Source organism: Porites lutea, chromosome 9 (assembly GCF_958299795.1).
Source record: "Porites lutea chromosome 9, jaPorLute2.1, whole genome shotgun sequence".
Taxonomy (NCBI): Eukaryota; Metazoa; Cnidaria; class Anthozoa; order Scleractinia; family Poritidae; genus Porites; species Porites lutea.
Genome location: NC_133209.1, coordinates 6,193,664 through 6,221,090, shown reverse-complemented (window position 1 = coordinate 6,221,090; position 27,427 = coordinate 6,193,664). Strand labels below are relative to the sequence as shown.

Genomic DNA, 27,427 nt, shown 5'->3' with positions numbered 1-27,427 from the left:
GACTTGATAGCTTTTGAAAAGTGTCTGGCAATTTTCTAGCTTCATGGCTACCACTTAAGATCATGGAATTTTCGCGATGACGACATAATTCCACCAATCATGTGATGCCACCACTTTTTTCACGTGATCAACATGAGGAAATGGACTTGGACTTGGACCATTACCCCTGCAAATTTAATTAAAGCTGAAAATGTCATGTCAACATGAAAAAAATATCCTGTCCTAGTATGAAAACTTATTTGACGATCCAGCACTTTCAAGATCACGGCGGTGCAGCTTCGCTTCGTTACCGGAAATCACTCTTAAATCACCGTTCTTATGTGTTAACAAAAAGCCTTATCCGGTATGGTTTTCGCGCCGGCGCAAGAGCTTTCCTGTATAGTGTAGTCATAGCGTTAGACGAATGCTTTGGAAATGATAGAGAGAGAACTAAGAGAGACTTGAAATACTCCTACCCCCTCCTCTTTTTGTATGTCGAGGAGGCCTCGAGAGAATCACAGAGGTTTATTCGTGGATGCATAGGGTTTTAAGAATCTTGTCTGTATTAGCTCGAGTCATTTTAATTAAGAAACATGGTAAATAAATTTCCATTATTTTTAAGAATCCAAGAAATTTTTACTAATCTGACTGAACACGTAGCGCTCACTTTCAAGGTTTCTACCTTCCAGTTCGTCCCCCTCTCCCATGAGGACGGGAGGGGGGGGGGGGGGGAGGGGGTAGTGCAGTACAAGACAAAAACACCAGAGGCAGTTGTTTATTCCAAGTTACAGCTTTTATTTTGCGCTTCAATCATTACCAGAAATAAATGGCGATACATAGTTATTATCTACTTCCCTACTACGATGAGTTTAATCGCCCTGGTAACAGAACTGTTGTGGATGCTACTTTCGACAGCAACAGAAGCTGAAATAAGGATAACTGTAGTTCATGACAGTTTCGTCAGAATTAGACACCTCACTGCCTCCGTTGACTGCATGGTTACAATGGTAGTTGTAAAACGCGCCAACGACCATTCCGTTCTTTGTGGCCTTGCCTTTCTTGCCGTAGATTGAAACCTCTGCGTCACAGTTGCGGTAAACAGTCTGGGCACAAATCTGAGCACAAGTCTTCCTCTCAGCGGTGTTTCTGGTCATCACGCTATTTGCCCAGGAACCAGATCCTCCTGAAGCAGTGCTACCTCTGCAGGCAGCAGCAGCCGCCATGTGGAGAGACTGCCACGCCAAGTCGTACGCAGAGTATTTATCATAACCTGCTACAAGAAGGTTGTGGGGCAGGCGGCCATTGCTGTCAAGCACAGCGAAGCCAGAAGGTTTGCCTGCCTTTCCCAGTTCTGCTTTTAAGTTGGCGACCTTTAGGAGAGTTCAAAAAATAATAAATAAATAAATAAACAAATAAATGAAAATAAAATAAGAAGAAGAAGAAGAAGAGGATTAATAATGCTCACTTGAAACTCTTTTGATTTGTCTAGCTGCTGAATACGACTATCAGATCAATAAACTAAGTTACTTTTAAAGACAGTCTCTTGTAAAGCCCCAAAATTGGGATGAATGGGGGTTGGTGCTTATTGTTCTCGTGCGTGAAATATTTTTGGACTGAAACAAACGCCAGTAAAAAAGATAACCAAAAAAACCCGCCTATCTTGGTGAACATCGGATAAGAAAGAAATGTTGTTTTTTTAGAATGTTAAATGACATGAAGAAATACCTTCCTTTTTTGCACGTTTTTTTCTAGAACTAAGCGTCGTTTAGAAATAGAAACTCACCTCTTTCTCTAGTTTTTCCACTTTTTTTGCCTGATCTAAAGTCAAATAAACAGATACCAATTAGAAAAATAATTAGAAAAACAATAAAATCAGTGATTAATTGTCCATGAGAAGTTGAATTAATGAAGTTAGTAATCCGCGACATCTCTCCTTCATTAAGAAGCCGTTTATTTAGTAAATTGCCGCGAGTTTAGAGTCATACGACAAGTTTATAATTAGGCCGAAAAAACGAGATTTTACGTTTCGTTTATTTCAGACGGATTAATTAATTTATTCGTGTCTTGAAAAATTGCCGGTTTTGCTTTTGAAACATAAGAAGCTTGAAGAGACTTCTTTTCCGTTCAAAATAGTAAATAACAGCGTATTCCCTCTTCACACCTGAGTTATTGGCGTCGATGTACTGCGCTCCGGCAAGACAAGTAACTGCATCCGTCTAAATTTTTTAGAAAGAGAAAGCAATATCTCAGTAATTAAATACACTAAGAATTGATTTTATCATCAAGACTCAAGCCAGCCAACTTTAGCGGGAAAAGTTAGTGTCTTACCAAGCACTTGCTTTGGGGGCAGCGCGACAGAATACTCATAGCTGCTGAAGTCGAGGAGGCTTTTCTGCCCCAAGCGACTTGCTTGGATGCGAAGGCATTAAGAGCCAGGATAATGAAAACCATCTTGAACGATGCGACCTTCATCTTCGTTTATCTGAAAGTTACGTTTGAAATGTTGTGTTGTACAGGAACTACTCTCTGTTATCCGTCCTTGCAACGTAATTCTTTACTTTTGAAACAAAGAAAAGAAACTTGTTCGATAATCGTGTTTATGTGACAGCAAAGGTCACGATCATATTAGACCGCAAAGGAAACATTAAGTAAACTTACTTTAGTTTATTGACTTTTTTTCAGAATTAACCATTCGGATTTATTATTTGCTTTGGTCACGCAGTGGATAATTATTCATTTGTGTGCGCAGTTCCGTAAACAAACAGGTCACATACTCATCATTTAGACTGATCACTTTAATGCTAGAATTAGATTTTTCTCTGATTTCTTGTTACAAAAAACATTGTTAATTGAGTGGAATGGTTATGAAACCCGTCAGACTCCTTTGTTATATGTTTTTGTGGACCTGAAAGTGCACAACGTTCAAAAGAATTCCTATCATTTTGATTGTATTAACCAATAAAAACGTTGCATTAATTTATTCCGTAACAATTTGCCAACAGAAAACAAAGGATTGTGCACTTTCAGAGTGCTTCCAACATAAACTGCAGCACTGTTGTTTTTATCATTGATGTTTGCCGCTTTTCATAACCAGTCTCCTCTAATAACTATGATTTGAACGATCGATTAAAAGACAACTTTCGTTTGGGGTAAATTAAAGAATTGCCAAAAAATGCATCGTACTACTCTACTAGCGAATTAGCTAATTGATGGTAATCTATTGAGTCCAGAAACGGGAACTGATAACTCGCAAATTAAATTTATCGCTTTATCAAATGCCGAGAAGAACCTTTCAGAAACTCAGCAAGTGACCTGGATGCTACTAGTCTGCAGACACAGACGTATTTCCGGTCTCTCCACCCGGGTGGAGAGAAGCGACGACCGGAAATACGTCTGTGTCCGCAGGCTAGGATGCTACTTAAACGAGGAATAAAGAACAGAGAACGAACACGGAAATGGAAAAATGAAAAACGGGAGCCAACCTTAGCCCTATCAGTAACTTTATTACCCATTCTCTGTGTTGTTTCCCGATTTCCTTTCTGTTCCTCATGCACTTTTCCCGATTCCCGTTCCGCGTTCCTCCTTTTGGGAACATCCAAGGTGATCTCATTTTAAAGGCGGAGCCCTGAAATTATGCAAATTATCCGGGGAATACTTCTCTATAAAAGTAGCTCGTCGGAAAAACAAAATAATAATAATAATAAATAACAACACGCTGAAAAGGTAGGAGAATTCAATTATCGGCTTAGCTAAACCCCTAACCACCATGAGTTGTCAAAAAGGCCCCTAAAAGTCTATTGAGAGCTATAATAGCAGTCTTTTTAGACTAACGCGCCGATAGCGGTATCAATTCTCTAAAAGGTAGGGCGGGCAACATCATCATTTCTGTACGTGAGAAAGTGTCCCCAGGTAAAAAATTTAAAAAGGTGAGTGGCACACTGCTTTTCTCTTGCTATTGCTGATGAGTCAATTTTCATTTTTGGTGGAAAGAAGGATCAGTTTAAATAATGTGCAAGTGGACAAAGAGAGTAGACGCGGTTCTTTATCCCAAAATTATTTAAAAAAGCTTTTATTTGGTTTTTCAATCATTACCAGAAGTACATGGCGATACACTGATTCTATACCTTCCCACGTGCACTGCGCTGATTTTAATCGCCCTGGTAACAAAACTGGTGTGAATGCTACTTTCGACAGCAACAAAAACTGAAATAATAACCGTTATGACAGTTTCGTCAGAGCTACAAGTAGACACTTTACTTCCTCCGTTGGTTCCATGGTGACTGGAATAATGGTAAAATCTGCCCACGATCTTTCCGTTCATTGTGGCCTTGCCTTTCTTTCCATATATAGAAACCTCTGCGTCACGGTTGCGGTAAGCAGTCTGGGCACAAATTTGAGCACAAGCCTTCTTGTCAGCGGTGTTTCTTGCCATCACCTGGTTGTCACAGCAACCAGTTCCTCCTGAAGCAGTGCTACCTCTGGAGGCAGCAGCAGCCGCCATGTGGAGAGACTGCCACGCCAAGCCAAGCCACGCCAAGTCGTACGCAGAGTATTTATCATAAACCTGCTTCAAGAAGGTTGTGTGGCAGGCGGCCATTGCTGTCAAGCATAGCGAAACCAGAAGGTGTACCAGCTTTTGCCAGTTCTGCTTTTAGATTAGCGACCTGAAAAGATTCCAAGAACGACAAACAGAACAAAATTAAAGGAAAGATGACTTGTTGCTTACTAACTTCTAATCAAACTTTCTTCTCTGTAGCTGTTGTCGCTTCTAAGCAAACTCACTTTCTGTCTTTGATAAAAGAAAGCGATTTTAATACTCACGGCCTGACATCAACGTTTATATGACAGAGAAAGTGGAGAATACTAAGTAGTTTGCAATCTTATTTTGTTAAAAAAAAGCTTACTTTTCTTGAAAAAGAATTTCAAATTGAAAAACAAGATTGATATCTTTGCATGAGACCAGTCCATCATGTAGGATGAATGCGTCGCGATCCCCCTGTAAAAAATCAATCAATCAATCATCAATCAGTCAGTTAATCAATCCATCCATACACCAGACAAATTCTCTTCCTCACGAATAACTAAATAAGCTACATATCAACAAAACGATTATCTAATGAAACATTTTGCTGTTGCTAAGAAACTCAGATTAACATGGTGCCCTCACCTCTTTCTCTGATTTTCGAGCTTTTTTGTGTGATCTGTAAATTATCAAAAATAACGGAAATTTGTGTGGAGAATGATTTAAATGTTTAATTGCTAGTTTAATAAAAGTGTAGACTACGAGCAGTCCCCCATTTTTCCTCAGGGATAGTAGAGCGAGCGAAAGGCGAGGGCGCGTGAAAATCACCCCACGCGTGAAAAGGCGACACGCGTCGCGTGGGGTGATTTTCATGCGTGCTCGCGTTTCGCTCGCTCTACTATTCCTGAGGAAAAATGGGGGACTACTCGTAGTCTAATAAAAGTGAAGACGTCACTTTTTCGTTAAAAAATCCATGCAACAGTATCGTAGAAGCGACCTTTTTCGTGTGATTCCACAAAAAATAAACAAATTCGCCTCCTTGGCACTTGCCGGAAGGTACCCCTAGTTGTACATTTAAAATGGAAAATTTCACCTAATCAATAGTTTTTGGGGCCCCGCCATTACATATCTAGATCAGTTTTTAAAACTGTCATCTTACTGTTAATGACTTGATAGCTTTTGAAAGGTGTATGGCAATTTTCAAGCTTCATGGCTACCACTTTAGATTATGGAATTTTCTAGATGACGACGTAATTCCACCAATCATGTAATGCCACCACTTTTTTCAAGTGATCAACTTGAGGAAATGGACCTGGATCGACTTGGACTTTATATGAACACAACATTACCCCTGAAAATTATTTAAGGTTAAAAATGACATGTCAACATGAAAAATATTCTGGCCCAGTATAAAAACCTATTTGACGATCCAACACTTTCCAGATCGGCGCGGCGTAGCTTCGCTTCGTTACCGGAAACCGCTCTAAAATCACCGTTCTCGTGTGTTAACAAACGCCCTTTCCGGTATGGTTTTCGCGCCGGCGCAAGGGCTTTCAGGTATAGTGTTGTCATAGCGTTAGACGAGTGCTTTGGAAATGATAGAGAGAAAATTAAGAAAAGCTTGAAATACTCCTACACCCTCCTCTTTTTATCTGTCGAGGAGGCGTGGAGCGAATTAACCACAAAGGTTTATTCTTGAATGCATAGGGTCTTAAGAGTCTTGTCTGTATAAGCTCGATCCATTTTGATTAACAAACATGGCAAATAAATTTCCATTATTTTTAAGAATCCAAGAAATTTTTACTAGTCTGACTAAACACGTAGTACTCACTTTCAAGGTTTCTACCTTCCAATTCATCCCCCCTCCCTTGAGGACGAGGGGAAGGGGGGGAGGGGGGTAATGCAGTACAAGTGAACAAAAACAGCAGAGGCAGTTGTTTATCCCAAGTTACAGCTTTTATTTTGCGCTTCAATCATTACCAGAAATAAATGGCGATACATGGTTATTATCTACTTTCCTACCACGATGAGTTTAATCGCCCTGGTAATAGAACTGTTGTGGATGCTACTTTCGACAACAACAGAAGCTGAAATAAGGATAACTGTAGTTCATGACAGTTTCGTCAGAACTGGACACCTCACTTCCTCCGTTGGCTGCATGGTTACAATGGTAGTTGTAAAACGCGCCAACGACCATTCCGTTCTTTGTGGCCTTGCCTTTCTTGCCGTAGATTGAAACCTCTGCGTCACAGTTGCGGTAAACAGTCTGGGCACAAATCTGAGCACAAGTCTTCCTCTCAGCAGTGTTTCTTGCCATCACCTGGTTTTCACAGCAACCAGTTCCTCCTGAAGCAGTGCTACCTCTACAGGCAGCAGCAGCCGCCATGTGGAGAGACTGCCACGCCAAGTAGTAGGCAAAGTACTTATCATAACCTGCTGCGAGAAGGTTGTGGCGCAGGCGGCCATTGCTGTCAAGCAAAGCGAAGCCAGAAGGCTGCCTGCTTTTGCCAGTTCTGCTTTTAGATGAGCGACCTGAAAAGATTCCAAGAACGAAAAACAAAACCTTGAAAATGAAAGGAACGTTAACTTATTACTGCTTACTAACTTTTTAACAAATTCACTTCTCTGTAGCTGTTGTAGCTTCTAAGCAAACTCACTTTCTGTCTTTGATAAAAGAAAAAAGTGATTTCAATACTCACGGCCTGACATCAAAGTTTATATAACAGAGAAAGTGGAGAAAACCAAGAAGTTTGCAACCTTATTTTGTTACAAAAAAGCTTACTTTTCCTGAAAAAGAATTTAAGATTGAAAAGCAAGATTGACATCTTTGGAATGAAACCAGCCCATCATGTTTGATGAATGCGTCGTGATCCCCCAGTCAAAATCAGTCAATCATCAATCAGTCAGTCTGAATCAATCCATTCATACACCAGACAAATTCTCTTTCTTACGAGTCACTAAATAACCTATATCAACAAAGCGAATATCTAATGAAACATTTTGCTGTTGCTAAGAAACTTAGATTAATATGGTACACTCACCTCTTTCTCTAGATTTTCCAGCTTTTTTGTGTGATCTGTAAATTATCAAAAGTAACGGATATTTGTATGGAAAATAATTTAATTGTTTAATTACTAGTTTAATAAAAGTGAGGACGTCACTTTTTCGTTGAAAAATCCATGCCAGTATCGTAGAAACGCTCTTTTTCATGTGATTTTAAAGTGATTACTTTGGCCCAACCGAAGAAAGTTTAACAGTACTTCAATTTTAAAATTATTTTCGCGTCTTTTTTAAAAATTGCCTCTGGTGTAGAGACAAAACTGCCTCACGTGCCCTCTAGGGACATGGCTTTGAAGATATAAAGACTTCTTCGCTGGCGTAACGTGATCCGATATTTCAAGTTTCCTCACCTGAACTTTCAGTACTGCTGTACTGTGCTCCAGCAAGACAGGCGACTGAATCCGTCTGTTAAAAAAAGAAAGAAGGTATTAAAAGCCGAAAGTGAAATACAGTTAAACCTTGTAATATGTTTGATGACATATGGAAAAGTCGAGAAGTTATCTTACCAAGCACTTGCTCTGTGGGCATTTCGACAGAACATTCATAGCTGCTGCACTCGAAGAGGCTTTGCTGGCTACCGCTTCATGCTTAGCGGTTGCAAAAGCAAGAGTTAGTACAATGAAAACAAGCTTGAACACTGCGACCTTCATCCTCGTCATCAATCTAATAATAATAATAATAATAATAACGTTAAAGGTTTTTATTAATCATTCATTGCGCAAACAGAAATGTAACAATTTACATGCATGGCAAGAAAATGAATAAAGGAAAGCGAAAAATACCTAAGAAAAAGGACTAAACAAATAGGGTGTTAGTTACTATTAAAAAAACATCTATTTATAAAAACTGCTTTAAAACGACTTGTCCGAACATTAGGTAGAATATAATTATGCGACCTAGTTCTCATCTGCCTTCATTCTCTGGGGAGGTAAAAGGTCGCTTAACGCAGTGTTGGTGAAAGAGATCCTTCGCCATAACTTCATAACTCTGGCGAAGAATATCTAGGATACTGTACCGCTTTAAGCAGTAACCTAACTTAAAACACCTAGCAAAGAGCTAATCAGTTCTACAAAAGCGCACCCCCATACCTCATTAGGATATGTAAGGACTGAAAGAATCAAACTTTGAAAGAGGAAGTCCAAATTCTCAATGGAGCACCCATATTCTTATCTCTGAAATGATTCGAAGTAAACAACTAATGTCTGTTATCTATGCTTACAACGTCAGTTTCTCTGCTAGCAGAGGCCTCTTTTGACCTCTCATAGTAGGGTAAACGTCAGTTAACATTGTTGGAACAAAAAAATGATACTTAACTTGTCGATTATCGCGTTCTAAGGCAATGAAGGTCTAATCTCATTAGATCAAAGGAATAAGTAAGCTTAGTGTGGTCAATATATTGACTTTTGTTCAAAAACAACCGTTCCAATTTATTACTGGGCTGTCCTGTTGTAGACCAGGCTTTGCTGTCACTTTTTTGCGTCGAAAGTTTTCAATGCGCAATCATTGATCAGAGGGCGATTGGCGTTTCGACAAAAGTAGGTTGTACAAACTCTAGTCTCCCACGCAGGCATTTTTCGGGGAGCTCGTCTTTCTCTCCCCATCCCCCCCCCCCCAAAAAAAAAAAAACCAAACGCCAGCTCAACCGAAGACTACGCTTAGCATCACATTGTACTCTCCAAATTCTGGAAACTTGACCATGACCGCAGGGTAATCTGATAATTACTCGATCTGCATGAAAGATGGGAAAGCTTTCTGATCTCTAATAAATGTTACATTCAGTACGGCGAAAGTAAGATTTAGTCAAATGTTAGAATACTCCATGCACTGCATAACCTTAGCGAAGGAAAGAAAAGAAGGAAAACGTTAACTCTAGGGTCACGTTTTAGTCGTGTTTAGCCTGTCAAAACTGTTGATTGGTCACTTACCACGCAAATAAAACAATGGGAAAGGAATGTTGTTTTCGGTTGAGGAGGCGTTTGTGTTGCCTGCGTCGCAGACGCGCTAAACCTTCTGTATAGAGATATATTTCCGAGTGCGTGGGCCGGCTGCAAAGCAGGCTACGTTTTGTTGGGGAGGGGTGAAAAACGAGCTCCCCGAAAAACGCCTCCACAGGAGGCTAAACAAACTCAGGTAACCTCTGTGATTTCACTGCGTAATTAGAGTGTAACGTGAGAGAATTGTGTTTATGTTGCCATGAAATGTCGGTTTTCCGGGTACCCTTCACTGATAATCTAGCCATTTTGGACAACTTGATGATAGTTTGTGGGGACCTTTCAGTTGGTTTTGTTATTTTTTTCCTTGCACTTGGCCCGTTTGTTGTCATTTTCTTTTGTAATCGACGTTACCCACTGCAGCAAAAGGGTTACGCTCTTCGCGGACTATTCACTGCCGGACAGAAGCTGATTTCACATGGTCTGTCGGGATCCAACTGTACGCATCTAGCCAAACTCGTTTCCAAGCGGACCCTGAGTTATTATACTAACACTTTAGAAATGTAACCGCAAGCACTTAGAAATCACGTGACTGAAGTCAACGCCTTTGATACTTCTTACAACATTGCTGAAAATGTGGTTTTATCAGAGGAATTAGAATGCCCCCAAAATCATCTTCACAAGGACAACTATTACGTAACAGACACATTGTAATCTTCCCTTTGGCAATTTATTAGCTCAGTATGAGACAAGCGGCAAAAATCACACTTGCTCAGTCAAAACGTAGAACCCTTCAGAACAAGCAGCGTTTTGGCACGAGGTCAAAGTCGTTTGTTGTCCACCGACCCCGTTTTTTCACTCTGCAAGCAAGAAATTAGTCCGGGTAAGCTGGAGGTATTTCCTAAAGGGGATCTCTGGCCAAAAAGGTCTAACCGTGTAATGGTGACACAGCCTTAACCGAGTGCTTTAAAAATGATAGAGTGAGAGCAAGCAAAAAGAGAGTTGAAATGTTCCCCCTTTCTATTTCTCTTGATCTGTATATTAGCTAAGTAATTCATAGAGACCTTGTGAATGCATATGGGCTAGAATATAGTCTCTAAGCTCAAGTCAAGATATTCTGATTCACAAAAATAGTAAAACTGAGACATTTCTTCCTTTTCAAATCGAAGAGAATTTTACAAGACTCATGGCGAAAAACAGAAAGCTAAGTACACGTTTAAGGTTTTGTAGGTGCCAATTCAATCCGCTGTGAAATGCATCATTAGGATCGATATAGGTTTCTGGGAAACTGCCCACCTACCCCTCCCCTATAAGCCAACATTAAAGGGACTATGTCAGCTGGAGAGCATGCGCGTTGAGGTTATGCAAATTACCTTTAACTGTCAAAATTCTATTGTTTTTAATGCGTGACTTCCTGTCACGTCCAAAGCTCCGAAATGTTTAATGAGACGTTTACAAGTTTGGATAACTGATCTTTTGATAGAATTAACGGAACGTTTCCTTTCTGGTTATGCTAGAAAGAGTTCACTCAAATTCTTCGTCGAGAATATTAAAAAGTGGTAAGACAATTTTACTTGTAGTTTTGAGGTAAAAACGCGTGCCATTCATCAAAATATAGCGCAAACAAAAATTCACCAACATATTGTCGTAGTCAACAAAATAAATCAGTCTTATTTAAGAAACGACCCACAAAACTTTATACCAAAGGTAAAGACCAGGACTGTTTCAATTTACTAACAATAAGATTTGTCTCTCGCTACTGATCTTTGTAATTTAGATCGCATGCTGACAGGACAAGAGACGCCGTTTATTGATGCCTCCGTGTTGAAGAGAAACACACATTGATTGCGCAAATTTGTTCGATCGTGCCGAATCACTGCGACGTCCAGAAAAACAGAACCAAGTATCATTGGTATTCAGCTCCATTGTAAGCAGTCCGTGAATAACAAGGGAAAATAAACTCTGCTATTTTCCACTGAATATGCTCAAACACAAACAGTTCATAAACATGACCACCACAGAATCTAACTCGTGCTGGTCCGTTGCTATCTATGTCCGTTGTGAACAAGCTGGACGAGTAAACGGTCGTTTTTTATCGTTGTCCTGAATGAAGATAAATACAAGAAGGAATCTAGCCGAACTATACAACATTTCCTTCGCCAGAAGATTAGTCTCGTCTCAAAACTCATGGCCACGCTGTAGTAATCGTTTAATAAAAACATCCGCCTGGAAGCGCCTCGATAACTTTCGATAGCCGCTTCATGTCAACATACTTTGAACACACACACGCAAAAAAAAAAAATTCAAGAGCCAGCAGCCTCTAAAATGACTCAACAGAAAGTTTCTGTGAACAATAAGGAAGATTCCATTTATTAAGATTCCATCACTCATCGTGGAGTAGCCGTCGTTAATTCTCTGCTAATTCAACGGCCTCTGGTAAGACAATCGTAAGAGGACATTGTAAATCCACGTAAAAAAAAATCCAAGGACGAACAATTTCAAAATAATGCAAAAATATTCTTCTGTAATCACCATAGAATGATTCTTAGTTCAAAACTTCGCTAACTATAGAACGATGGCTGAGATTTAAACAGCTAAAAAAAGCCTTCCGAAATCTCCGACAGAACTTAAAAAAGACGGGCCGTCTTTTTCAAGTTTGTTTTCACTAGCTAGCGCATGCGCCACGGGTGACATAGCCCCTTTAACACTTATTTCTCGTTTAGGGCAAAATGTTGGCTTAGGAGAGGGGTAGGTGGGCAGTTTTCCAGAAACCTAAATTGATCCCATTATTATTCAGGGGCACCCAACGAGAATATAGTTCAAAACCACTTAAACATAGCATTGTTAAATGTATTTTAGTGCTGATTTAAACGGTAGATATAGGCATATTTTTATCCCCTAAAATTTTTCATCTTTTTGGATTTCCTAGCTGAAAGTCTAGTGATTCCAAACTTATAGGGAAAATTCCAGGTGGCCTTTTTAAGGGTAAAAATCCGTTATAAAAGGGCAATTATACCATGTTTTAAAAGCTCGAAAATCCTAGGAGAGGCAGGCAAGCAAGAAATTTTTACAACAAATGTTAACGTATATCATCATTTTTAGACCACATCCTACAGCCTATCGCTAAAGTACAAAAATCCTACCTCAAAGATACCACACAGTTTATCAACTTTATAGAAAAGAGGAAAGTTCCAAACAACGCGATCCTAGTTTCTATGGATGTTACCAGCCTGTACACCAATATTCCTCAAGAAGAAGGAATAAACACTGTATGCAAAGCATATGAAGCCTTCTATAAGAGCGACACACCCATTCCTACAAATTCACTCAGAAGCTTGCTTAGACTTATACTACAGGAGAACTCCTTCCAGTTCAATGGAAGAAACTATCTCCAGACTCATGGTACCGCAATGGGATCAAAAGTGGCAGTTGCTTTTGCCAACATCTTTATGTCCGCGGTAGAAACAGAAATTATCAATAAAAGCAAGATAAAACCCCTCGAGTGGAAAAGATACATCGATGACGTGTTCTCCCTGTGGGACACAAACAGAGAGGAAATAGACCAATTCATTTTAGAAGCAAACAGGCACCATCCTACCATAAAATTCACGGCTGAAATATCAGAAGAGAAAACAAACTTCCTAGATACTACTATCTTTAAAGGCGAGAGATTCTACAAAGATTCAATCTTTGACATCCGTACGCACTTTAAACCGACTGAGACATTTCAATACACGCATTTTTCCTCCTGTCACGCTCCAGGCGTGAAAAAAGGATTTATCAAAGGCGAAGCCCTAAGGCTCCTTAGAACCAACTCTTCAAAGGCAACATTTGAAGAAAACGTTAAAAATTTCAGATCACACTTGCGTGTCCGAGGCTATCCAGATAATCTGGTAAACAAAATCCTCGCAGAGGTCAAATTTACAGATAGAAAGTCGGCACTTCAACAAAAACCGCAAAAAGTGAAAAACGGATTAATGCCTTTTGTCACACAGTACAATCCATCAGTGCCTAACCTTAAAAATATTTTAATGAGCAAGTGGCATTTAATCGAAAACCAACCAATGCTGAGAGAAATATACAGAGAACCACCTCTCATCTCCTACAGGAGAGGAAAATCTCTAAAAGACATACTTGTTAGAGCTAAACTCTAAAGGTCAAAGACCTATTACATCACGAAACAGCGGGAGTCGTGTTTAGCCTGTCAACCCCTTTTAACCTCAAAACGCCGATACACGTCCTCGTCTGCAAAGTAGGACACAAAACATATGTTTTGTCATGTCGATTTCCGCTGTTATTTTGAAGCGAATGCTCAAAATCACATCCACTTTCGGCTCAAACAGTTTCTTAAGAATAGCACTGCATGACATTTTCTCACTTTCACATCACCTTCTGACAAGCTGGAATTTGTATATCCCCCGCGTTGCGGAGTCGAAGAGCAAATGCTCATCTTCTCGTCAGGTTTAACACCTGGACGAGTCAAAGGCTCTTGAATTGAAATCCAATCCCCAAGTTAACCATCGTACTCATCTGAAAGACTCCTGCGTGTCTTAAAATTTGGTAAGACCTCTAACCGTGCTGTAGAAAATTTGCCACGAAGAAAACTCTGAGCAGCGAACGATGCACTCTCTCACCCACCGAACTTCCCCGTGTTTTTATTTGAGTTGTTCGTGGCGCAATGCACTCTGGTTAAATGCAATACATTGTGGTAAAAAGTGTGGTTAAATGCAATGCATTGTGGTAAAAAGTGATGAATTCGAGAATTCGTCGCCCCTTGTATATTTCCTTTAAATCCTGATTATGTTGCTGCTCGCTCCCTTCGGTCGCTCCGCAGCAATAACTAGTAAGAACTTTATCAAGTTGATCAATAATTTTTAGTTAAATTTAGTTTTTATCCGTAAAAGAAAAACTGGGGCAAAAAAATTTGCTGTTGAGTTGAGTAAGACTTGATGCTCATTCAGTGATGCTCTCATACGTCAATTACGGCATAAACGAACGCCAGTAAATCAGATGAATTAAGTTTCTTAAGTGTAACCAAATAATTCATCAGTTTTGGTGAACATGTCATGGAAAAGAAATGACAGCGGCAAAGAATCTTTTGTGAAGGAAAGTACAACAAAATATGTAAAATGGCACGAAGAAGAACCTTTGTTTCTATTTTCGTTCTTACTATTTTTCTCCAAGACTACAGGAATTCTAGTTTTACGTGTCGATTGGAAATAGAAACTCACCTCTTTCTCTAGTTTTTCCAATTTTTTTGCCTCATCTAAAACCAAATATACAGATACGAATTAGAAAAATCATTTCAAAATATGTTAAGTGACTAATTTCGCGTCCACAAGATTCTGAATGAAGGAAATGATCCACGACATCTCTCCTTCAATAATAATAACAAAGCCGTTTGCTGGTATTTAGTAAATTGCGAGTTTTAAGTTATTAGGCAATTGCATGTTTATAGTTAGGCCGAAATGAAGAAACTCCATGTTAAGTTAATTCTAGGAACAATGTTATTATAATTATTCGTATCTTGAAAAATTGCCTTCGCTGTTAAAACAGAACAAACTTGAAAGGGCATAATGACTTCCGTCTTCGTCGTTCAAAATCCGGTTCAAAATATCTAATAATAGCGTATTCCCTCTTCACACCTGAGTTATTGGCGTCGCTGTACTGCGCTCCGGCAAGACAAGAAATTGCATCCGTCTAATTTTAACAGAAAGAGAAATCAATGACTCAGAAATAAAATAACTAAAATATATAATGAAGGTTCAAGCCAGCCAACTTTAGCGGGAAAGGAATCTTACCAAGCACTTGCTTTGGGGGCAGCGCGACAGAATACTCATAGCTGCTGAAGTCGAAGAGGCTTTGCTGCCCCAAGCGACTTGCTTGGATGGGATGGCGTTAAGAGCCAGGGCAATGAAAACGATCTTCAAAGATGCGACCTTCATCTTCGTTTATAAAAGTTTGAAATGCTGTGTTGTAAGGAACTATTGTCTCTTATCCGTCCTTGCAACATCATTCTTTACTTTGGACACAAAGAAAAGAAACTTGTTCTATAATCGTGTTCTACTACTGGAGGGCTGAATGTGAAAGCGAAGGTCACGATCATATTAGACAAAAGAAAGTAGTAAACTTACATGAGTCTATTTAGATTTTTTTTTCACAAATAGCCATTCTAATTAATTTGCTTTATGCACTGTTACGCATCGGATAATTATTTGTACGCAGTTCTGAAGAAACTAAAACACGAAAAATACTTATTCAACATTCAGAATAATCACTTCAATGTTGACAAAGAATTTTTGTTATTTCTCCTTTAAGGAAAATGGCTTTTATTATGACGAATAACTTAATACAACTGATATACATGTAGTTAGTTTAATCGACGCGTTTGATCGCAACTCTTGAAATTTTGAAAACACAACTTAATAAGTTTACTTTCATCAATCACGTGCACTGCCGGCGCTGGTGCCTTAAAAAGACCCCGGCCATCCATGAGACAACCCAGGACAATCCCAAACACTCATATAAACCTGCCCCTGATTTTGAACTAGGAATATTTTGGGTGTGTTCCTTTCGGCGAATCCAAAAACGGATTTTTGATCCTAGATTTGCCAGATTTCGCGGTCAAAAGGAACGTGAAATCCGAAATTGGATTTGTAACCTTGGTAACCTTTCGCCAACGCGTGCAATATGCACGACAGCCTCTCAAAAAATGACGTGTTTTCTACTGTTTGACAAATTATGCGATTATACCGTGCAGAATTTAGTGGTCGGTAGTTCGAATAGCGACGATGGAACATATAAAACAGACAAAGAAAGAAGCGCATAAATTGAAAATTATCTAAAGAATGTCGGCCAGTTTGATCCAGTTCCATAGCTCGGATTTTTTTATGTAACACGATCGAGTGCCCGTCGCGTCTACAAGCGAGTTTGTAGTTAGATAGCAGTTCATTTGTTACTACTTATTTCTGATTTTAAGCAATCTTTAGAGACAAATGGTTAGTATATGGATATTTTAATGTACCAGGAACAATCTTCTAATGTTTTCAGATGTTTTGCGGCAAATGACAGCAACGAGGAAACTCTACGGCCTCTATGGGAATACTTCAACTGGAAATACCGCTGGATCATCTGACTAATTTCTGATCCACTGTGAATGGAACAGCGTAGATCACTTATCCGTTAATCTGGATTTGGATTCTTCGGATTTCAAATCCAATGAATCCTTTTTCAAAAAGGATTCACCAGATCAAAAATCCGGATTTGGATTTACCGAAAGGAACGCGAAATCCGTTCTTAGATCTAAAATCCGTTTTTGGATTCACCGAAAGGAACACACCCTTTACCTCTTCGTCGAGTACTATCTTCCGAATGGTTGACAGACAGTGTTCATTACTTGAAATTTTGACAACGACGTAGCCACGAGGCGAAGATTTGCGACTGAGTTTTTAAAACAGTATCGAAGATCTTAATTCACAGACGACCCGGAAATAGGCGACAAAGGATACCGGTACAGAAAATGGCTTGACCGGGATGATATTAACGAGGATTCAACTTACAGGAAATTGATTTCAACGATCGACTTCAAGACAACTTGCTTTGGGGTAACTTTGGGAACTGCCAAAAAAACGCATTGTACTGCTCTCCTTAAATAGCTATTTAACTAATTGATGCTAATGTGTCGAGCCAACGGGCTTCAGGAAAATTCGTTTCAACAAAGAAGAAGTTATTACAAAGGGATAAGGAGATGTTGAAACATTTTAAGGACTTTAAATTGCTCGCTTTATAAAATACAGAGAACAACCCTTTGAAACACTTGTGAGAGACCGCTACATGAGGTAGATATTCTCACTTTGATAAATCAAGACGTAACTTATATAGCCTACTTAAATATTCACATCGCCACATTACGTAACACTAATCTTAAAAACAAATACAGTAACGCTTTGGCACTCGTCACACCCTTCTGACCAAGATGTTACTAATGAAAATGATAAAATGGGAACAAAACCGAAATTCACCACCCCATTCCCTGTGTTGTTCCTTTTTTTTCCTTTTTCCACGACCCGTGCTCGCTTCCCGTTCCCCGTCCTTGGTGGCCTCCTTCTTTGTAAGATCCGAGATTATTTAACTAAATAAATAATACAATTTGCATTGAAAAGGCAGAGCAGTGAAACGAATAAAAATTACCCGGGGAATATAATAGTAGCGGCCATGCTCGTGGGAAAAGTTTACAAACACCCTTAAATGTTAAAGGTAGCAGAATTACCGTATTTATTCGATTAACCGCCCTGGGCGCTTATTAAATTTTTGGACCTTGAGAGTAGGCGCTTTTTCGAGGCTGGGCGCTTATTAAATTTTCACCATTTTCAGCAAGTGAAGTATGTTCATTTTGCAACCAAAAAAATAATAATAATAACAAAATGCGAAGAAGTACCAAAGTAAGGTTTCTGTAAAATACTCTGAAGAAAACTGCGTCCTCGGGGAAGTCTCTGAATAGGATTTATTCACTCAAGTGGGTTGGTAGGGGTGATTGCTATTTGAGTTTCATTGGGTGGAGGAGGGGGTGGGCGCTTATTCGAGGCTGGACGCTTATTAACTTTTTCTGCCTTTAAAATGGGCGCTTATTCAAGGTGGGCGCTAATTCGAGGTTGAAAGCTTATTCGAATAAATACGGTACTCACTGGGTACTCTTGGGCGGGGCTGAACGAGGTACGGCCCCTGAAGATCCTCCGAGAGCTCTAATGGCGATCTTTTGAGGCCAACGCGACTGAAGCGGTACGATTCCCCTAAATGGTACGGCGAAAAACCCCTAAATAAAACAAATGGCGATAGATTGTTATTCTATGTTTCCCCACAACAATTATTTAATCGCTCTGTAATAAAAGCGTTGCGAATGCTACTTTCGACAGCAACAGAAGCTGAAATAAGGATAACTGTAGTTCATGACAGAACTGGACACCTCACTGCCTCCGTTGACTGCATGGTTACAGTCGTAATTGTAAAACGCGCCCACAATCATTCCGTTCATTGTGGCCTTGCTTTATTGCCGTAGATTGAAACCTCAGCGTCACAGTTGCGGTACGCGGTCTGGGCACAAATCTGAGCACAAGTCTTCCTGTCAGCGGTGTTTCTGGTCATCACCTTATTTTCCTTGGAACCAGATCCTCCCGAAGCAGTGCTCCCTCTGCAGGCAGCAGCAGCCGCCATGTGGAGAGACTGCCACGCTAAGTCGTACGCAGAGTACTCTGATTTGCAAATTCAAAGTTGCAAATCTGGCGAGATTTAAGTTGGAGTTGTGGTTTTTGACGTGCAATTCAAAAGAAATAGCCTTCTAGAGAAACAGTTTATACTCAAAAACTTGCCTTAAAATTAATGCATTCAAGCCATATGGTTAATGGAAGATTAGAAAAGATATCAAAGTCCCCGTTTATATGGAGAAAACTTGTTTCGGGAGAGAGGCTCATTCTCCCAGCTGAGTAAACGTAAGGGAGTGCTTATATGAATAAAAAAAGTTGACCCCATTCCCTTGCCAAAAGCGCTCGCGCATGCTCTTATTGTCTCGCCTTGACCGAGTTGACCTGGCTGGGTGAGCCAAAAGGTTTATGTGGATAAAAAAATGGCCCGGCTAGGAGGGTGACCCTACAATCGAAAAAGGGTGACCCGGCTGCTTTAGCCGAGCCAACGTCTTGTTTCACATGTAAATGATTCGCCAAGAAAGAAGAAATGGAAGAACAGATGTTTCTCCCAGCGACGTTCGGGGGTAGGCGAGTGACCCATTTACCCAGGATAAATTCCAAGGACTTGAACTCCGAGGGGTCACATATCCAGTCCGAAATTATTTGCAGGAGCGATGGCTTAACCCGCAGACAATGAGCAATCTAGAAAACGAACCTTTGCTGCAAAGTTCTCAGTTAATACCACACTAGGTGATCCCAGATTGCAGTTGTGATTACCTCGCTGATAAACAAACTGCACTGCGCATGCTACGTCTCGGCTGAAACGCAGAACAGTGTCCTCATCAAAGACAGTCTTGTCCTCAAGAAGGAGCGTTCTTAAGAAGCAACATTCCACAGGCTCTAGCACAAGGATCCGTATACACGGCCATAAGAAGGAGGATATTTGGATGCCGCAAGTTGCTGAAAAAGAAAGAAAAATGTTTCATTCCATTCCTCCGGACATTATCATAAATCTGTTAGGACTGATCTTCCCGAAAAGGAGGGTTCTTTAGAGAACGGTTGCTTTGGATAGCAACAAATGAATGATCGAGGAAGGGAGTCTTTAATTAGCCGAGTGCTATGCGGGGCTTCAGAACTATAAATCCATCTCGCGCCTCGCGCGTAACGGTTATTCCTACTAATTTGCGCGCAGCTAGAGAACGACTGTTGTACTTGCTATGATTTTTCGGAGCATTCCAAGCCATTATAAATACTGATACTATTTGTAGTGATTTTAAAGAGGTCACGAAGTGAGATATCTTCGTAAGTGCCGTCTGTGATCTCCGCGGCGATGTGCGTAACGGTACTAAATCAGGCTAACTTTTACCTTAGCACAGAGACTTCTTTTGAGAATTGCTCTTGTTGAACTTCGTCCATCTCTTCCCACCTGTATCCCTTTAACGTCACGTAATGGCCTCTTACTTTACCTTTTATGCAATAAAAGGAGCTTTCGTAGTAATACACATGCTGCTCATAACACTCCATTTCCTCGCTGTGTACTCTGGGAACTGGCGTTCTGAATCCATGACTAGGCTGACTATCGACTGAAATGAAAGGAACAATTTTGTGTTCTGTCTTTTACTTGTCGGTACGTTGTCGGTCTGCTTGCCGGTTACCAGTCAATAACGTGTCGGTACCATGTTAGTAGCTGGTTGGTACATTTTTAACAAAGGCTTCTAAGTCATATATTATGGTAAGGGTGTTTTTCTTTGCGAATCAAAATCAGGCTTTTTAGTGAGTGGAGAATGCGCGGTGTATCTAAGGAATTGATACTCCGGATGGATTCATTACATCAGATAGAAATGTCTAAGATATCTACTGAAAGCGGATTTTCTAATAAGAAAAAGGGGAAAAAAAACGATATCCGCCCCATCTCTGCCGTCTCCCACCTGGCATTAACGCGCTAAGGAATTTATCAATTATCGGATTTTTCAAAACAAATCCAATTCAAAGCAAGTAAGATGCAATTAAAAGTCTAATCTTAAACAGCCCTATTAAATGCATGCATAATACCGTGACGTCCACGTGTAAAATGCTTCTTACCAAATGGTTAGGTGTCTTTGTGTGTTCGGATGCTGTCATTAAGTCTTCTTTAGTTGTTCTCTTTTTCTGTACCAACCGAAGTAAGGCATGAAAAAACGTTGCGATCAGAAATAATCAAGTCCATTTTGACGTCATGTGTCTTGCGCGCGCTTATCTTTCCTGCGCTCTAGTAGTCAAGTTCAAATGTATGTACTTATCGCCGGTTTCCTAAATCGACAAAAATATGAAAGAATTAGGCGGGCTACCCAATTTGAAATTTATACAGTTCACTTAAAGGGCTTAATATCCAGGTTTAGTGTAACCGCACCCATTCTGTAACGAAGACCTATTTTTAGAGCTAATGTCAATGACGTTGATCCTTGAAATAATTTATCTCTGCAAATTTGCCAACTATTTCTGGTAGAGGTAATTCATCAGCGAAAGCTCTACCGAAAAACGTTATTGAAATGAATGAAGAATGAATTGGGGCAAACCTAACGCCCTTAATTGAAAAGCATGTGCTGATCAATATTCATTTTACTTCGTGACTTTAGATATTATATGTATCAGTGTCCTTGTTGTTAAGGCCTACTTTTTTTAAGTTTTCGAAGTATCCATTGTTTTTGGATAAGCCAGCTTTTAGGGAAGAACTACTAACATTGAAAGTTGCTTTTCCTTCATATTGTACATTTAAAATGGAGGATTTAACCAAGTTAATCATTTTTGGTGCCCAACCATTAGATATCGAGATCATTTTTTAAAACTGTCATCTTACTGTTGATGACTTGATCGCTTTTGAAAGATGTTTGGCAATTTTCAAGCTTCATGGCTACCGACTTAAGATCATGGAATCTGAGTTCGAGATGACGACGTAATTCCACCAATCATGTGATACCACCATTTTTTTCACGTGATCAACATGAACACACCATTACCCCTGCAAATTGCTTTAGGCTAAAAATGACGTGTCAACATGAAAAATATCCAGGCCGAGTATGAAAACCTATGTGACGATCCATTTTCAGCACCCCAGTCAAGATAGACCGCCCTAGTATCACCGTTCTCGTGTGTTAACAAAAGCACTATCCGGTATGGTTTTCGCGCAGGCGCAGGAGCTTTCCCGTGTATTGTAGTCATAGCCTTAGACGAGTGCTTTGGAAATTAGAGAAGGAGAACTAAGAAAGGCTTGAAATACTCCTACCCCCTCCTCTTTTTTTCTGTCGAGGAGGCGTCGAACGAACCACAGAGGTTTATTTGTGAATGCATAGGGTCTTAAGAATCTTGTCTGTACAAGCTCGAGCCAAGATATTTTGATTAACAAACATGGTAAATAACTTTCCATTTCTTTTTAAGAATCCAAGAAATGTTTAGTAGCCTGACTGAACACGTAGAGCTCACTTTCAAGGTTTCTACCTTCCAATTCATCTCCCTCTCTCTTGAGGACAGGGGTGGGGTGGGGGGTTAATGCAGTACAAGTGGACAAATACAGCAGAAACAGTTGTATATCTCAAGTTACAGCTTTTATTTTGCGCTTCAATCATTACCAGAAATAAGTGGCGATACATAGTTATTCTCTACGTCCCTACTACAATGATTTTAATCGCCCTGGTAACAAAACTGTTCTGGATTTTACTTTCGACAGCAACAGAAGCTGAAATAACTGTAACCTTTGTTCCAGACAGTTTCGTCAGAACTAGACGCCTCACTTCCTCCATTGGCTGCATAGTTACAGCCGTAGTTGTAAAACCAGCCCACGGTCATTCCGTTCTGTGTGGCCTTGCCTTTCTTTCCATATATAGAAACCTCTGCGTCACAGTTGTGGAAAGCAGTCTGGGCACAAATCCAAGCACATGTCTTCTTGTCAGCGGTGTTTCTGGTCATCACTTGGTTATCCCAGGAACCAGATCCTCCTGAAGCTGTGCTACCTCTGCAGGCAGCAGCAGCCGCCATGTGGAGAGACTGCCACGCCAAGTCGTACGCAGAGTACTTGTCATAACCTGCGTCAAGAAGGCTGTGGGGCAGGCGGCCATTGCTGTCAAGCATAGCGAAGCCAGAAGGTTTGCCTGCTTTTGCCAGCTCTGCTTTTAAGTTGGCGATCTGTGGGAGAGTTAAAAAAATATAAGTAAACTAGTAATAACCAAAGGTTACGAAGTGCGGGCGACAACGATCGAAGGTCAAAGCGCTTTTGCTCTAACGCTGTGCTTTGCATAAGTCAAGTTTTCCGTGATAGAAGGTCGAAACACGTGTGATCAGATTGCGGGTGATAGAAGGTCTAAACGTAAGTGATGAAATTGCGTTCCATGCATTCTGTACATTCTTAGTGGAAGTCCAAACTAATGCTTGCTTCATACATGCGACGAATGCGTGATAACAACCTGGCGATTACAACTTTGGGCTTCTCTTGTTGCCCGCAATAAAGGAATAAATAGTAAATAAATAAAAAGACAATGAAAAAAAGAATAAGAGATATAATAATGATTACTTGATACTCTTTTGAACTCTCCAGCTGTTAAATACGACTATTAAATCAATAATAAAAACTAATTTACTCTTAAAGGCAGTCTCCTGTGATCAGTAATTCCCCGCAATATGTGACGTGGAAATCTGTTGTTGGGATCAGAATGGGGGTTGATGCTTATTGTTCACATACATCAATATATTTGGACTTAAACAAACGCCAGTAAATAAGATAAATTCACTCTCTTTAAACAAAACCAATTAAACCACCGATCGATTTTGGTGAAAATCAGATGAAAAAAAAAATGACATCTGCAAAGAATCTTTTAGAATGTTAAATGACAGGAAGAAAAACCTTCCTTTTTTTGCACTTTTTTTTCTAGAGCTAAGCGTCTTTGAGAAATAGAAACTCACCTCTTTCTCTAGTTTTTCCACTTTTTTTGCGTGATCTAAGATACCAAATAGAAAAATAATATAATCAGTGATTAATTGTCAGAGAAAAGTTTGAATTAATGAAGTACAATGTTATCCGCCACATCTCTCCTTCAATAAAAAGCTGTTTTTAGTAATTTAGTATTAAAATTGCGAGTTTAGAGTCGTAAAACAATTTTATACTTGGGCAGAAAAAACGAGATTTTACGTTTTATTAATTTCAGACGGAACAAAGTTTTCATTTATTCGTATCTTGAAATATTGCCCGCTTTGCTTTTGAAACTTAAGAAGCTTGAAGGAGAATCATGACTTCTTTTCCGTTCAAAATAGTAAATAATAGCGTATTCCCTATTCACACCTGAGTTATTGGCGTTGCTGTACTGCGCTCCAGCAAGACAAGTAACTGCATCCGTCTAATTTCATAAGAAAGAGAAAGAGATATCTCAGACCGTAAAATCTTATAAAATGAAGATTCAAGCCGGCCAACTTTAGCGGGGAAGGAATCTTACCAAGCACTTGGATTGGGGGCAGCGAGACAGAATACTCATTGCTGCCGAGGTCGAAGAGGCTTTTCTGCCCCAAGCGACTTGCTTGGATGCGAAGGCATTAAGAGCCAGGGCAATGAAAACAATCTTGAACGATGCGACCTTCATCTTCGTTTATCAAAGTCACGTTTGAAATGTTGCGTTGTAAGGAACTAGTGCATTTTATCCCTCCTTGCAACGTCATTCTTTACTTTTGAAACAAAGAAAAGAAACTTGTTCGATAATCGTGTTTATGTGACAGCGAAGGTCACGATCATATTAGACCGCAAAGGAAACATTAAGTAAACTCACTTTACTCCATTTGACATTTTTTCAGAAACAGATCTAGCCATTCTAATCTATTATTTGCTTCGGTCACGCAGCGGATGATTATCTGTGCGCATTTTCTGAGACAAACAATTCAAATACTCAGCATTTAGACTGATCACTTTAAAATAACTTGCTAAAAATGAATTTTTCTCTGTTTTCTTGCGACAAAAAATTGCCTCTTATTATGATTTTGAGTGATGAATTATGAATGATTGATGAGTCTAGTTTGGTCACGTTTAACCACAATTCTTGGAATTTTGAAAATAATTTACTATTACAGTCAACTCCCTTCACAGCGGACATATAATTTCCCTCAATCACACGCGCGAGGGTTCCTCTAAAACCCAACCACCCCTGAAATATCCCGGACAATCCCGAACGGCACTCCAGAGATCCTACCCCTAGCTATGAAAGTTAATTTACCTCTTATCAGTGTCAAATGATATCTGCTTAATGGCTGACAGGATTCTTGGCTAGATTGCTGAACATCGACGCGAAGATTTCCGAATCAGAGAATACTGATCTGAAGGATCGAGTAAAGAACCTGCCAACTCTCACGCATTATGCGTGAGTCTTACGCCCGTGGTCTTAAGACAACAATCTCACGCGTCAACGACAGTTTCTCTCGCCTGACCCACAAATCCGGACGAATTCTTTTTTAGCACATGATCATAACGAAAATTCAATTCAATTTCACCGAAAATGTTCCAAAAACGTCTTAGTGTTGACCTTGTATCCTAACTGTATATTACATAACACAAAAATTGTTGTCTTTTTAATAGCGTCGGAAGTGCTCAAAGGCCGTCGGAACATCTCCGTACATCGGAAGTCTTCAGAAAATCGTCGGAAATATTCGGAAGTCGCAGAGATGTTTTCGGAAAGTCCAGTCATGACAAGATGAAAATCTCGCGCATTTGACTCAGAAAAAGTTGGCAGGTTTTGTTTGGGATAAATTAGGGAATTGCCAAAAAGCGCATTGTACTAATAAACTAGCGAGTTAGCTAATTGGTAGTAAACAACTGAAATTGATGATAATCTATTGGGTCCAGAAAAGGAAACTGATTACACAGACTTTAAATTTATCGCTTTATCAAATGCCGAGAAGAACCTTTCTGAAACGCAGCAAGTGACCTGGATGGTACTAGCCTGCGGACACAGACGTATTTCCGGTCCTCGCTTCTCTCCACCCAACGAGGAATAAGGAACAGAGAACGAACACGGAAATGGGAAAATGAAAAATGGGAGCCAAATTTAGCCTTAGCCCTAGCCCTATCAGTAACTTTATTACCCATTCTCTGTGTTGTTTCCCCTTCACCTTTCTGTTTCCCCATGAACGTTCCGCGATTCCCGTTCCGCGTTCCTTGTTTCAGTAATATCCAAGGTGATGTTATTAAGTAATACAATTTGCATTTTAAAGTCGGAGCCCTGAAATTATGCAAATAACCCGGGAAATACTTCTCTATAAAAGTAGCTCGTCGGAAAAACAAAATAATAGTGATAACAAATAACAACACCCTGAAAAGGTAGTAGAATTCAGTTATAGGGTTAGCTAAACCCCTAACCCTCAAGAGTTGTCAAAAATGCCCGTAAAAGTCTATTGAGAGCTGTTATACCAGTCTTTTTAGACTTACGCGCCGATAGCGGTATCAATTCTCTAAAAGGTAGGGCGGGCAACACCATCATTTCTGTACGTGAGAAAGTGTCCCCGGGTGAAAAAATTACAGAATTACAGTGAGCTGGCTTTCGTATTCGGTTTCAGCGTGAAGTTTGGGCCAACATGTTTGCCGCTTTTCTCCAGCCATCACCCACTTGTCGAGCTTCTGAGGCTTCGGCAACCTACAAAATCATCCTGTTTCCTTGAAGATATACGCGTCCCTTTTGATTGCAAACAGCAAATCAGTAATAAACATTAAAAGCAGAAGACGTCCCACGTCATTGTATTTAAAAAGACGTCCATACAAAGTTATTTTAGGTGGAATCCATGCTAAACACTCTGCAAGTTCACTGAAAGTCTTCATTTGCAATTTTTGTTTACCCTCCAACGCCTCGCTTTCATGACTAGGCACCAGTTTTTTCCCGCGTGTCCGCCATTTGTGAATACGGTGTATTATGACAACAATAACTATGCAACAGGACCAACTAAGTGACAAATTGATAACGAAGTGATAATTTTTTAAAATAAGTTTGAAGGTGAAAGTATGTTATGTACATGTTCCTTAAGAGGAAACTTTCCGAGATTACGTTTTAAGACGAGGTCAGCGTTAACTGTTCTTTAAATTACGGAAGTAACCAGCGATTAAAAGTTAACCAGACATTAGGATAATGTAACCCGCTTTCGATCAACTGGGCCCTGAGTTATTATACTAACACTCAAGAAATGGAACCACGAGCACTTAGAAATCACGTGACTGATTTCAAAGCCTTTGATACATCGCCACAAGATTGTTGAAAATGTGGTTTTATCAGGGGAACTAGAATACCCCCAAAATGTCCGTCCTGTAGCGTCTTTATATTCTTCTCTTTGGCAATTTATTAGCTCAGTATGAAACCGAAGCGGCAAAAATCACATTTGCTCAGTCAAAACGTAGAACCCTCCAGAAGAAGCAGTGTTTTCAGGGCACGAGGTAACAGTGGTGTGTTAACCACCGACCACCTTGTTCACTCTGCAAGCAAAAAATTAGTCCGGGTAAGCTGAAGGTGTTTCCCAAAGGGAATCTCTGACCAAAAACTGAAGGTCTAACCGTGTAATGGTGACACAGCCTTAGCCGAGTTAGAGATTGAGAGCGAGCAAAAAGAGAGTTGAACTGTTTCTCCTTTCTATTCCTATATATTAGCTACGTAAGTTATAGAGACCTCGTCAATGCATAGGGTCTAGAAAGTAGTCTATAAGCTTTAGTCAAGATATTTTGACTCACAAAAATAGTAAAGGAAATCGAAGAAAATTTTGTAAGA

General features: G+C 39.9%; 2 protein-coding genes across 3 annotated transcripts; both read right to left on the bottom strand.

Annotated features, from left to right (window-relative positions):
* Positions 1-750: 750 nt before the first annotated feature.
* On the bottom strand, positions 751-15,448 carry LOC140947599 (uncharacterized). Of its 2 annotated transcripts, none has more exons than XM_073396749.1 (4): positions 15,294-15,448; positions 15,138-15,192; positions 1,763-1,797; positions 751-1,349 (listed from the first exon to the last, which is right to left on the bottom strand). In XM_073396749.1, exons 1-4 carry the CDS (start codon positions 15,435-15,437, stop codon positions 882-884), a joined length of 702 nt encoding a protein of 233 aa, XP_073252850.1. In that variant the 5' UTR covers positions 15,438-15,448; the 3' UTR covers positions 751-881. The 2 variants fall into 2 exon arrangements, with proteins under 2 accessions (XP_073252850.1, XP_073252849.1); XM_073396748.1 differs by lacking the exons at positions 15,138-15,192; positions 15,294-15,448 and adding exons at positions 2,141-2,195; positions 2,308-2,496.
* A 6,782-nt stretch (positions 15,449-22,230) lies between these two features.
* On the bottom strand, positions 22,231-24,377 carry LOC140947600 (uncharacterized). The gene is made up of 4 exons (XM_073396750.1): positions 24,131-24,377; positions 23,980-24,034; positions 23,604-23,638; positions 22,231-22,829 (listed from the first exon to the last, which is right to left on the bottom strand). The coding sequence occupies exons 1-4, from the start codon at positions 24,272-24,274 to the stop codon at positions 22,362-22,364; spliced, it is 702 nt and encodes a 233-aa protein (XP_073252851.1). The 5' UTR covers positions 24,275-24,377; the 3' UTR covers positions 22,231-22,361.
* Between the last annotated feature and the right edge of the window lie 3,050 nt (positions 24,378-27,427).